The following is a 13649-nucleotide window of genomic DNA, read 5'->3' on the forward strand; positions in this document are numbered from 1 at the left end:
GGGAGTGACGTGACCTGCGCAGCGTGACCTTTGACCGTCACACTGCGCAGAGCCGCAGGCTAGTCGTCGGGATTAGCCGGGAAGCGTTTGAGCGGGTGCTCAGACGTTGCCCGGCATTAGGCTGCGCATGCGCAGTCTAATCCCAAAATCCCGGGATTGGATACTCCAATCCCGGGATTAAAATTCCCAGCAGTGTTGGGGCCAAATCCCGGGATCCTGGGATTGGCCACCCTATTTAGAGGATCCCATTTTTACTTCTTCTGTTTCTAATTTTTTTTTACATATTACATCTTTTCATTTTAAAACATTTAACAATATTGTTCTATATGTTGAATACAATATTTAGGGGCAGATTCAACTAGCCCCTTGGCTGTAACTCTGGGCATGTTTTATTAAGCACTTGCAACTTTTTATACAAAAATATATAAATATATACACATGCATATAAATAACAGAAAATTAACTGAAACATACATAAGAACTCTTGTAACTCTGGGTTTAATGCCTGAAGCTATTCAATTACCAGCCAAGTTTCCTTTAGGGTAAGCTTGTGGTTGATGAACATTAACCTATAGATTCCAAGTTAAGTGCCAAGGGTTATGGAATCCCCCCATGCGGTAAGCCCCAGAGGGTACTCTTACTGTGAAATTTGTCTAAATCTATATTAAATGCACCCTATGGGACATACAGCAAGGGCTGATGGCAGTACTTGAATAGCTTAATGCAGAGCTAATTGAATCTACCCCTTCGTTTTTTTATGTCGCTTTTTGGTTTGTTGGTCTTTAAATTGCAATAGAACGTCACGGCCATGTTTAATGATGCTGTGCCTTAGGTACTGTGATCATTTCCTTCTAGAAGTGAATTGGCTCTGGAATGGTATGTATAAGTATGGAAAGCTGTGGTGTAATATTTGACTGTGGTGTATCTTATTTTCAGCACTGGTTGGAATTTTCCAAAGGAATTGCCAAACAAATGAGAGGTAACTCCGTGTTTGAACGTGCGTATAACATAATGTGCTTCCTATTGCATGCTTTAATTGTGTTTGTCTATTTGTTACACATGATCATGGCCAGATCTCCTGTTTAGTATGCATTTATTATTGTCCTTACAGTATATAGGGACCATTTATTTGCAATGTTGGGTGTTTAGATGGATCCACTATAGTGCCTCTCAAATGGATCAGTGCAGTAAGGTGAAAAGGCAATGCTGACATTCTGGGTGACATTCTATGGGATGCGATTTCCGTTTTTTTGCGGTAATTAGACCACAAAATGGCGATATCGCATTTTCCCATTAAATCGTTAATTTAATGGGATGCGCTAAGGGACTGAAATCGCATATTATGTGCGTTAAGGTATGCTGATAAAAATTGCGAGATTAATTCGCATTTTTATCGCATCCAGATGTTTTCGTATAGAAAAGTATACAAGTCGCTTATTTAATGCAATGCGCATTTGCACATCGCATTTTTTAGGTGCCTAATTATCGCACTTATTTCAGACCAGGGTCTGTTTGGCGAATTAGCCAGAACCCTGCACAGATCGCAATGCTCTGTGCAGGGTTCTGCTGTAAAAAAATAAAATAAAGGGTTAAAATAAAATAAAAACGAGCGCGGGGTCCCCCGCCAGAGTATAACCAGCCCCGGGCTCACTGAGCCGGTGCTGGTGACATAAAATCAGGGTCCCCGACAAATAGGGGTCCCCTTGATTTCATGAAACCAGCACCAGGCTCAAGGTCCGGCGCTGGTTCCCAAAATACGGGGGACAAAGTGACTAGGGGTCCCCCGTATTTTAAGAACCAGCACCGGACACAACCAGCCAGCAGGGTAATGCCACAGCCGGGGGAAACTTATTATATAAGCTCCCGCGGCCAAAGCATTAACCCCCTGGCTGGTCAGCATGGGCAGGGGTCCTGGGGAAGTGGGGACCCCCCCAATGAAGGGGTCCCCCCCCTCCAGGACTTACCAGCCCATGCTGATAGTCCGGGGCTGTCCCCGATGCCCCTGGGCGGTGGGCATCGGGCTGATGGCTTGTGTAAAAAAAAGAAGTACAACTATTGTTTTATACTGGCGAACTATGAGTCCCAGCAAGCCTACCCCGCATGCTGGGACTTGGAGAACCACAAGTCCCAGCATGCGGGGCATTAAAGGGCCCGCTGGCACTTGTAGTTCTGCAGTACAAAAAATAGTTAACAAAATCACACTGACACACTGTAAAATAAAAGTTTAATACACACAAAACACACACACACTGATACTTACCTACCTTGAGCCCGTAGGTCGGTCCCTGGATCCTGGGTCCGTCCTCCGGGGCTCCAGGGCAGAAGAGTCCGGTTCCGGGGCCTTGGTCCTGGTTCCGGGGCTGCTCCTGGGGTTCCGGGGCTCCTGGGCTGCAGAATCCGGGGTCCGGGATCCGAGGTAGTCCCCAGGGGTACCTAAGGAAGCAAATCCAACTCACCTGGTCCCCGGCGACGACCTCGGAATCCTCTCCGGTGACAGCGCTGCTCCCATCTGGTACCCGGCTCGCAGGACTTTGACAGGCGCTGAGATGTTTCCTCCTCGGCGTCTCTGCACAGAATGATTTCTTGGCCAATCAGGAGCCGAGAAAGTCGGCTCCTCATTGGCCAGAAATCATTCTGAATACAGACGCCGAGGAAGTAACATCTCAGCGCATCTAGAGCAGAGATGTTTCCTCCTCGGCGTCTGTATTCAGAATGATTTCTGGCCAATCAGGAGCCGACTTTCTCGGCTCCTGATTGGCCAAGAAATCATTCTGTGCAGAGACGCCGAGGAGGAAACATCTCAGCGCCTGTCAAAGTCCTGCGAGCCGGGTACCAGATGGGAGCAGCGCTGTCACCGGAGAGGATTCCGAGGTCGTCGCCGGGGACCAGGTGAGTTGGATTTGCTTCCTTAGGTACCCCTGGGGACTACCTTGGATCCCGGACCCCGGATTCTGCAGCCCAGGAGCCCCGGAACCCCAGGACCAGCCCCGGAACCAGGACCAAGGCCCCGGAACCGGACTCTTCTGCCCTGGAGCCCCGGAGGACGGACCCAGGATCCAGGGACCGACCTACGGGCTCAAGGTAGGTAAGTATCAGTGTGTGTGTGTTTTGTGTGTATTAAACTTTTATTTTACAGTGTGTCAGTGTGACTTTGTTAACTATTTTTTGTACTGCAGAACTACAAGTGCCAGCGGGCCCTTTAATGCCCCGCATGCTGGGACTTGTGGTTCTCCGAGTCCCAGCATGCGGGGTAGGCTTGCTGGGACTCATAGTTCGCCAGTATAAAACAATAGTTGTACTTCTTTTTTTTACACAAGCCATCAGCCCGATGCCCACCGCCCAGGGGCATCGGGTACAGCCCCGGACTATCAGCATGGGCTGGTAAGTCCTGGAGGGGGGGGACCCCTTCATTGGGGGGGGGTCCCCACTTCCCCAGGACCCCTGCCCATGCTGACCAGCCAGGGGGTTAATGCTTTGGCCGCAGGAGCTTATATAATAAGTTTCCCCCGGCTGTGGCATTACCCTGCTGGCTGGTTGTGTCCGGTGCTGGTTCTTAAAATACGGGGGACCCCTAGTCATTTTGTCCCCCGTATTTTGGGAACCAGCGCCGGACCTTGAGCCTGGTGCTGGTTTCATGAAATCAAGGGGACCCCTATTTGTCGGGGACCCTGATTTTATGTCACCAGCACCGGCTCAGTGAGCCCGGGGCTGGTTATGCTCGGGCGGGGGACCCCGCGCTCGTTTTTTTTTTTTAACTTTGCGCTGTCCTGCAAACGTGCGATTTTCAGACATGAAAATCGCACATTTTCAGGACTAAATAGAGCGCACCACTTCGCCGCAAATCGCACCACTTCGCACTTTTCAGCCTCCAATACGCATTACATTAAATATGCGCATTTTGACTGAAAAGTGCGATTTGTAAAAGTGCGATTTGCGGCGATGTGGTGCGCGAATAAAACATGCGCATTTAGCGCAAAGCATAGAATGTCACCCTCTATTTATAAACGTTTATAGCCTCTCGTATAGAAAATTGGGGTTCATTTCCAAGATTTCTATTATATCAAATGATGTGTAGTTACAATGAAAGTCTCCATATCTACAACATACCAGTAAGAACTGCTGATAACAGCCGTGGATTGTTGTTATCCAGGCTGCAGATCGACAATCCATGGCCATTTTTGCGGCCACGCGCCCATCGGCAGGCAGGTCAGGATCACGGCTGTCAGCGGGGATCGACAGCTATGATCCCGGATTGCATACCCCCCTATAAGTGCAATTTTTTTTTAAAGGCAAAACCAGTCAAGTTTTGTCTTTTAAATAATCGCTGTTCCAAATATAGCAGCTACATTACTGGACAGGCTCTTACATATATAACACCTTGGTATTAATGTATAAAAATCACCTAATGGAGTATTTTATTAGTCATGTGTGATGTAGTGTATTGATGCATTCTTGCCTCTGTCAGTCATAAACTATTTCTTGTAACATAATCATTGCAAACAAGGCCCTTGGCTCCAGCCAATCCTGTTTATCACCAAATAAGTGAATATTGGCCCTGTAATAGTCTTATAGTTGGGATAGTAATTATGTTGCGTTAAAGCATTGTTTATAAAACTTGTTATTTTATATTATCTATACCAGCATAGGGGCTAATTTACTACGGTGGGAGTTCTAATGAAGATGGGATGTTGCCCATAGCAACCAATCAGATTCTAAGTATTTATGTAGCACAGTGTTTTTCAACCACTGTGCCGTGGCACACTAGTGTGCCTTGAGCTGTTCTCAAGTGTGCCTCCAGATCTAGAGATGCCCAAACTTGTTTACAGCCACCACCAGTTCAACTGTTATTTACTGGTCCCTTCTTTTTATTTCAAGGGCCAATGTATTTTATTTGTGTTACCTGTGGGGACCAGTGTGAGTGTTTTTTATATGGGGGGGGGGGGAGGGAGATAGGTTTGTTTTTTTCCTGTGGGGGCCAATCTGTTTTGCTCATGGTGTGCCTTGGCAATTTTAAAATCTTATTTAGTGTGCCGCAAGGTAAAAAGGTTGAAAATCACTGATGTAGCACCTTCTAGAAGATAATAGATAAAATCAGATTGGTTGCCCATAGCAACATCGCATCTTCAATAGAATTCTCATCTTAGCAAATTGACCACATATAATGCAGAAACACATGTAATACATGCAGCAAATAATATCTACAACTTCAGCAGTAAATAATTGTCTGTCTTCAGTGTAGAGAATTGATGTTAATGCTGAACAGTCATACTAATAACAGATGCAGGGTTATGGTGTATCAGATCTACAGTGTCTAGGTCTACAGTCATATTGTCCACCAGTCAAAAGGATGACAGGGTCCAATGGTCAACAGTGAAAAGGTTGACAGGGTCCAAAGGTCGACAATGCAAAGGTTGACAGGGGCCAAAGGTCGGCAGTCGAAAGGTCAACATGGTCAAAGGTTGACGTGAGTTTTTCATGTTTTTGGGTGTCTATGTCGACATGGACACTGTCTAAGTGTACCGTATGGCTCCCTACCCTCGCCATGCTTCGGGCTCGGTGCCTCCCTGCACTTGGCACACTATTATATTCTCCCTCCATGCTGTAGTGGATGGTATGGCATGAAATACCACCTGTCGGCACATGTCGGCTCAATTTTTTTGTAAAAAAAATGCATGTCGACCCTTTTTATGTTGACAGTTTCCATGTCGACTTGTTGTCTGATGCGCTTTTGACCCTGTCGACCTTTTGACCCTGTCGACCTTTTGACTGTTGGCATTTGGACCCTGTCGACCTTTTGACTGTCGACCAATAGTTGTCAACCTTAAGACTGTAGACCTAAAGTCAGTCTATCATGAGTCTGGATACCATGCGCCGTGGGCCTGATGCAAAGTCACACGCAAAGTAGAAGCTTTTGTGAACGCATTGTAAGCATTAGAACTTGTGTGATTTGCACCTCCCCTGTACACTGCATCCTCTGTTGCAGCACCCTTTCACCATTTCATCATTTTACTAAAGACTTGTCTTTAGTGGAAAAGGTGAATATTCCATGTTAGCAACAGGCTGAGAACTGGCTGACTTCCATGTGATTCACCTGCCTATTTATTCAGTGGCAAATGCATGATTTCTGGTGGAGGTTTCCAAATATATTATTTTAATGGTGACACTGCTGCTGCAGCAGCTTCCCGAGCCCAGCACCCCCTGTGCACAGAATCTTTGTTTCAAATATTTATTAAGGAGGGGGCTGACCACACCTCCATGCACTGACCACACCCCCACCGCGTACATGGGCCCGGCACAACTGTCGGCGCTGCTGCACTTAATTGGCATGTGACCGGCTGTAGCCTGCGACAAACAAAGCTCAGTATATGTAATACAGTACTTCAGACATATGCCGGCCCAATGATCATGATAAGCCACTTATCAGATTCTCTCTCTGGTTGATTTAACAGTCAGATCCACAGCAGGCTTGGTAGGAATATCAGCTGCCACTAGGCAAGTGCAGCAGCTCCTTTCCATCCTTTATACTGCATGAAGTGGCCGCTGGCCAGGCTATGGGGAGGGGGGATCTTAGGCCACCCCTCTACATTTACCTATGATATGTATGTATGTCATGCACAGTGCCAGAAATCTCAGAAGTGGTTACTTTGCGTGTGACACTGACTCTTAAGGGGAAGAATTACTAAAGCTTCTAAGCCTGTCAAATTAGTGGTGTTACCCATAGCAACCAAAATGACTGCCTTTAATTTTCTAGAATCTAGCCAAGAAAATATGGCTAGCGTGTGATTGGTTGCTATGAGCAACACTACTTGTTTATTTTAGAAACATTTGCAAATGTACCCCTGAATCTTATACAGTTTATACAAATGGCAGCCATGGGAGCTTTCGTCACAAAATGTTACAGGCGGGTGCCGGATGACTACCTGATAGGGGGGATCCTGACTGACAGGGGTTATTCTCCCTTGTGGGGTTCCACGACCAAGGGGCTTCTTTGAGCTCACCCCCCCCTGTCGGAGCACCGGCAGTTGGGATCCCCTCCTGTCAGGCAGTCATACCGCACCCGTTACAGACATCCTGGCATACACTGGTAACACATAACGCGTATTCATGTTGTTGTAGATAAATCTTGCAGTAATTCATTCATAACTCGTGTTGCCTATATACAATGTTTTTAGAATTGAATTCAATTTGAAAAAAGTGATTTTAGAAGTTTTAATCATTTATTTTTATAAATTAACAGCATTTGTCAGGAGTGCGGCTTATTAACTACAGGCTGCTGCTAAAGGGTATGGTTCATTAGGTCACCAGCATTAGGTCGACATGCATTTAGGTCAACATGACTTAAGGTCAACAGGGGTAAGGTCGAGAGGGTCATTAGGTTGACATGGGTAAGGTCGACAGTGAAAAAGTCAACAAGTTTTTTTTTTTCACCCACATGTCAACACAGTCAACATAAACACTAAAATGTAGCGCCGTGTCCCCTCGCATGGCTCGCCATGCTTCGGGCACACCTTTTTATTCTCCCACCACGCCCTAGTGGATGGTAGGGCATGAAATACCGCCTGTCGGCACATGTCGGCTCCAAAAACAGTAAAAAAAAAAACATGTCGACCTTTTGACTGTTGACCTAATGACCCTGTCGCCCTAACCTTGTCAACCTAATGACCCATTTCGACCTAACCCATGTCGACCTAAAGTCATGTCGACCTAATGCTTGTCGACTTACTTGGTGGTGACGCAATGACCGTGTCTCCTGCTAAACACCATCAGTCTCTTATTTTCACATCAATGTCTGGGACCTCCAGCTGTTTATATAATGTAGATGATCAGATATGCGCTGTTATTTCTTTGCATTGTGATTACATGTGTTAATGTGTGAATGTAGTACTGAGCGCCATGTGACCATCTGCTGTTCATCTCCAGCTCGCTCCCCGTATATCCTGTGCTTTCGAGTAAAGTTCTATCCCCCAGACCCAGCAGCTCTAAAGGAAGAGATCACCAGGTGAGTGACATGCAGTCACAGCATACATGCACCATCCAGATAGTCACTTATATACTGTAGGTACTACTTGCAGACATTCTCGTGTAGCCATCAACTAGCTATGTGTAAGTACCCCAGTAGTATTCCCTGCGGAAGAGTAAATGGAAAGCTATTAAATACCAGGACCAGATGCCTGGCTATATTCACATAGAACATTCTGTATATTACAATTGATATGACCACTTCAGTATAGGACCATGTCCATTTGTGTTGTGGTAGAAGTAAGGGGCTGTACTGGGGATGATCACATGATCACTAAGAGAAACTTGGATGCCGAAGGTGGGTTCTTTCCGACAATGGCTGCCAGACACCCCCCCCCCCCACACCCGGCCAGCTCACTGGGCATGCGAGATCTCCCATGCAGCCCGGAGCCAGCAGACACCACATCGCTGTCCCTGCTGCGATGTATGGACAGGTGTCACAATGGTCAGCGCTCAGCGATACATTGTCCTCTAATATTGGCGTGCCTAGCTCCCCTGTCACCTTAGAACACTTCTCCTCCTTTATAAATGTGGGAGAATCGGTATTGACACAGATAAGATACTGCTACTCCCCATAATGACGCTTCATACATCTATCCCAAAGTACCAGCCAGTCGGCTCCCATATTACAGACTGTGTTTGAAAAATGACCATTAGGAGCTGTTTGGTTGGTATTTTATCTCCTTCCACATCTCTCGCCAAGGCTTAGTACATAGACACCTTTGAACACTTAGGGGAGCAAAATATTCCCTGAGTAATTTAGATATTATTGTGAACTGCATTCTCTGTACATTGACTTCACAGTGAAAAAATTGACAATAAGAAATGAACCATGGTTGAAAAATAAAATAGCATAGTATGCGAGGGACTAGCAATACCCTATACACTAGTGATAATGTGTTTTTGTTTTAAAAATAAAAATATACAAATAATGACCCTGTACAGTATATACTATTTTTTTTAAATGATCCATGAACAACTAGTACAAATCGTATTATATTCAATAACCTCACAATTTATTTGAATACAGGGTATAAACAATCAGCAAACTGTTAGTTATTACCTTTATGTGCAATATTTATTTGGTGATGACGCCTCATATTTTTACCATCGTCATCCTCAATTACCAGAACACTTCCCCCAGTACAGTAGATGTCATGGGTATTGGTCATTGGGTTGACTCATATTAGGTTGACATGTATTGGGTAGACCACAGAAGGTCAACATGGCTTAGGTCGACACAAGCATTAGGTCAACAATGGCTAGGTTGACAATCAAAAGGACGACATGAGTTTTTGATGTTTTTCTTGTCCCTCGGCTTCGGGCACGGTGCCTCGCTACTCTTGGCACACTATTCTCCTCTCAGTACACAACGGGTGGTAGGGCATGAAATACCGCCTGTCGGCACATGTCGGCTAAAAAAAACATGCAAAAACCTAATTTCGACCTTTTGGCGCTCGCCATCGTCGACCTAATGCTTATGTCGACCTTCTAGCCATGTCGACCTTAGCCATGTCAACATATTGAGGGGGAAATTTTATAGGATGAGAGATTCAGAAAGTGAGAGTTTTTGGTAAGAAATCTCCAGATTTTTTAAAGCGGCAATTATTTACACTGCAATACCAGTTTGTTTTTGCAGTGTAAATGATTGCCGCTTTAAAAAAACTGGAGATTTATTACCAAATCTCTCACTTTCTGATTCTCACCCGATTACATTTCACCCTTCATGTGTCGATCTACAGTGGTCGACCCAATGCATGTCGACCTAATATTGGTCAACCTAACTGACCGTATTCCAAAGTCACGATCATAATGTTTAAAGGCCCCCACACACTAGAACGATTTTTTGGTTGATTGTCCGATTTCCGTCCGATACGTCGGCCGATTTTTATAGATAATTGGCAACAATCGGACGATCATTGCTGATTATCTGTAAAAATCGTCCGATATATTGGACGAACGGTCGGAAATCGGACAATCGGACAAAAAATCGTTCTAGTGTGTGGGGGCCTTAAATGAATTGTGCTGATGATGTCCTGTGCAATTGCCCCATTGTGCTATGTGGTATCACTGACTTACTGCCTGGATAACTCTGTTATAGTGTCTTGAAGTGATTTTCCCTCCCTTACCGTAAGTTGCACTAGAATAACATCTGCTGCATCTGTCACAGTCCCTGTGTACAATCACCTCTTGAACTGCTGCCATGCATTAATTCACTCGTGTCTTAATTTGTCCATCTTGTGTCTCACTCAACAAATCCTTATTACGGTAGAGTCTAGTTACACTCTGGCTCATCGCTATTGGCCTGACCAACAAGTTAAAATGATGTCTGCTCCCCATATCTTATCTATAGTAAATGTATTATATTACCTGTATTGTTACTTCACAAAAAAATATTCAGTCAATGTCTGTGGCATTGACATAAAACATGTAATAGCCCAGAATAAACAGCACAAATGTAACAGAAACCATTGATCAGTACAGAGCAAGTTATATAAATGACAGCAAAAATCTGATTGGTTATTGCGGTATAGTCAGTGGTGGCTCCACAGGAGTGGCTGCAGGACAGGTCAAATTCAAAAAAGGGGGGGACACCATCGGCCAGTGGGTTAGATTGGAATGGCGGTTGGTGTGGCTCCCCTATTTGGAATTTGAACTGTGCTGCAGCCCCGCCTCTAGAGCTGCCACTGGTTATAGTGTATTTATGGTATTTGCACTAGCACTTTTCATTAGCAGGTATTTCCATTTTTATATACTGTATCGGATTGCTATGATAGGCATGCAAACTGATTGCTAAGATAGCAGACATACTAATTATTTAAATGACTTTACTACAGGTATCTGGTTTTCCTACAAGTAAAGAGAGATCTGTACCATGGACGATTGCTCTGCAAGACCTCTGATGCTGCATTGCTGGCAGCATACATATTACAGGGTATGTGCAGTTGACAGATTGTCACTTCCTATGTTAGGATTTAATGTGATCCTCATGCTGTAATGCTTTAGTGTTGTATGTCTATGCAATATTTCCTTATCCTCTCTTTACTGTCGCTCCTTGTGTCACCAGTGTATTTCAATACAATGTGATATTCCTGATGCTCATGTTCTGTCTCACCTACAGCTGAAATTGGGGATTATGACCCTGGAAAACATCCAGAAGGTTACAGTTCCAAGTTCCAATTTCTTCCCAAACACTCAGAAAAGCTGGAGAGGCGGATCGCGGAGATTCACAGGAATGAACTCAGGTCAGCAGAGTACCATCGACTGCTACAGGCAGAAACGATATTAGAAATAACCCTAAATCACATTCCATATTAATAAGTGGCAAAGCAATGCAGTACATATGCTTAAACTAAGTGTCCCCTGATTATGGTTTGACTGAACAGATACTGCAAAATACCTGCTGTTTATACAATCTCTCTAGCCCACTGGTTCTCAAAGTCGGTCCTCAGGACCCCGCACAGTGCATGATTTGCAGGTCTCCTCACAGAATCAAGTGAAATAATTAGCTCCACCTGTGGATCTTTTAAAATGTGTCAGTCAGTAATGAGTGCACCTGTTGGGTGACCTAGAAAACAAGGAACTGTGTATGGGCCCGAGTTTGAGAACCTCCGCTCTAGCTAGAGTCATTTTCTAGCAACTTTCTGGCAAGTCTGTCCTTTAAAACCCACCATAAATTGTTGGTAAAGGCTGGCTAGCTTGTTGCTTAACCTCAAACCTGCTGGGTATTACAGATGTGCCCTCCAACATCCTTGCTGCAGTCAGACCAAACAGCCCCTCTCAGCACTCCAGGTCACATGGTACTCTGCTAGTTTGCTGAAAATGTGTTTTGTGCTCAACTGTGTTTTTAAATTTGATATGAAACACTTGTGTGCGAATGAGTCTCTGCATCTGCTTACGAGGTGCTACAGTGTGGAAGCAGCAGCTTTTTACTAATATAAGGACCTCTCTGCTCTGTATACACCCAGAGGGAAATGTACTAAGCTTGATAAAGTGGAGAGAGATAAAGTACCTGCCAATCAGCTCAAAATCAATTTTTAACTACTACAGTATGTTACAGGCTGGGTTTGAAAAATCAGTTAGGAGTCTGCTAGTTTACCTCCACATCTCACCATCAGTCACACACAATAAACAAGTGTCACATATCAAATTAATCAGCAGTCTCCTGGTATGTCCTAGTCACATCAAGTTGCCTCTAAGAAAAGCCAGTAGTCAATGAGGGGTATTCAATACGGCCGGCGAGGGGGTTTGTACAGCGAGGTTGGCTTTTCTTTGCCGAAAACAAGCAATCCTTGCCACGAGAGGACGACAGGGATCCCCTTAAATGGCGAGGTTTGGCGCAAATGCATCGACTCTGCCGCATTTTGTGGCGAGCCCTGCCATTTTAATTTCCACACTCGCCATTTCCACCTCGCCTCAGGGTACAGGCAAGGTGGAACCAGCGAGTGAAGGGGTGGGAGTTGAATACTGTGACAGTGAGTTTGGGCACTTCCCAGCATCATAGCTTGCCATCAGGGCATTAACTATACCCCATTACTGCTTTGCATATTGAGGCTAGATGTTTGAGGACACATCTGTATATACGACGAGTTTTAGTTCAAGCTTAACAGTGAGTTTCCACCATTGCTAAATATTATATTCTGGCCTTGGAGTTTAGTGTTAAGCTGAAGACACACGGGTCAATCTGGTGACCACCGATATCGGATCAATATTGGCAGCCACAGAGACCCGGCGGGGTGCTGGCAGGGAGGGAGGGATGGCCCGGCAGGGGGATCAGGGGCCATGCTGCATCGAGCACCATGGCCCTCGTTCCGAGGTAGTAGAAATAGACTGATCGAATTGGGATCAGGTGCTGCATGGTGCGATTTGCACTATGTGCTATGCAGTTTTGACTATATAGTCATAATCGATAGTGCAAATCGCACCTTGTGTCCACAGCTTAGGTTATATGTTTGGTAGTGTTGTTATAAGGGTATGATAACGCAGTTCTCCTCTATTACCCTTATAGCGGCTTGTTACCTCCAGCAGCAGAGATGAGTTTTCTGAGGAAAGCCCAGACCCTGGAGACATACGGAGTGGATCCTCATCCGTGTAAGGTACCTCATAGTCAGCTGAATCTTCTTTACCCATCGTCCTCTTTGTCCAACCTACGCCTAAATGCCCCCATACATCAGCGTCTCCAGTTCCCCAATCCGACAGCTCAGTAGAACCATCGACCGGATCTGGCCATATAATCTGCTATCTGTCGGAGATTTGAGGGAAATTAATCATTTAAAAATGCCAGATGTGCCTAACCCGCCACTTTTCATTTGGTATAAGGAGATCTGGATTTTTAAACATAATCAATGCTCCCGATTAACCGGGTCGGTTAATCGGGAGTATTGAATATGTTTAAAAATCCAGATCTGTCGGTTGGTCAATATGACATTGATGCATGGGGGCCTTTACTCTACTCTCTGACTCTTCTTTCCTGTCCTTTTGTATTCCCTGTCTCCTATATTTCAGGATGTCTCTGGGAACTCTGCATTCTTGGCTTTTACTCCTTTCGGCTTTATCGTGTTGCAGGGAAATAAGAGGGTTCACTTTATAAAATGGTGAGTCTGGAAGACCACTGTCCTTGCTTGTGTTTT

The 13649-nt window shown here is 45.1% G+C and overlaps 1 protein-coding gene across 3 annotated transcripts in view; it reads left to right on the plus strand.

Annotated features, from left to right (window-relative positions):
• Window positions 1-13649, plus strand: part of FRMD5 (FERM domain containing 5) — a 94806-nt gene that overhangs the window by 46722 nt on the left and 34435 nt on the right. For 2 of the 3 annotated variants that reach the window (XM_083184456.1, XM_083184454.1), the window contains exons 3-8: window positions 937-997; window positions 7921-7999; window positions 10857-10954; window positions 11141-11264; window positions 13028-13115; window positions 13525-13613. In XM_083184456.1, the coding sequence (XP_083040582.1) occupies window positions 973-997; window positions 7921-7999; window positions 10857-10954; window positions 11141-11264; window positions 13028-13115; window positions 13525-13613 (503 nt within the window). In that variant the 5' untranslated portion in view covers window positions 937-972. The remainder of the gene's footprint in view (window positions 1-936; window positions 998-7920; window positions 8000-10856; window positions 10955-11140; window positions 11265-13027; window positions 13116-13524; window positions 13614-13649) is intronic. The other variant, XM_083184455.1, reaches the window with a different exon arrangement.

The sequence above is a fragment of the Crinia signifera genome, chromosome 4 (assembly GCF_055691185.1).
Source record: "Crinia signifera chromosome 4, ASM5569118v1, whole genome shotgun sequence".
NCBI lineage: Eukaryota > Metazoa > Chordata > Amphibia > Anura > Myobatrachidae > Crinia > Crinia signifera.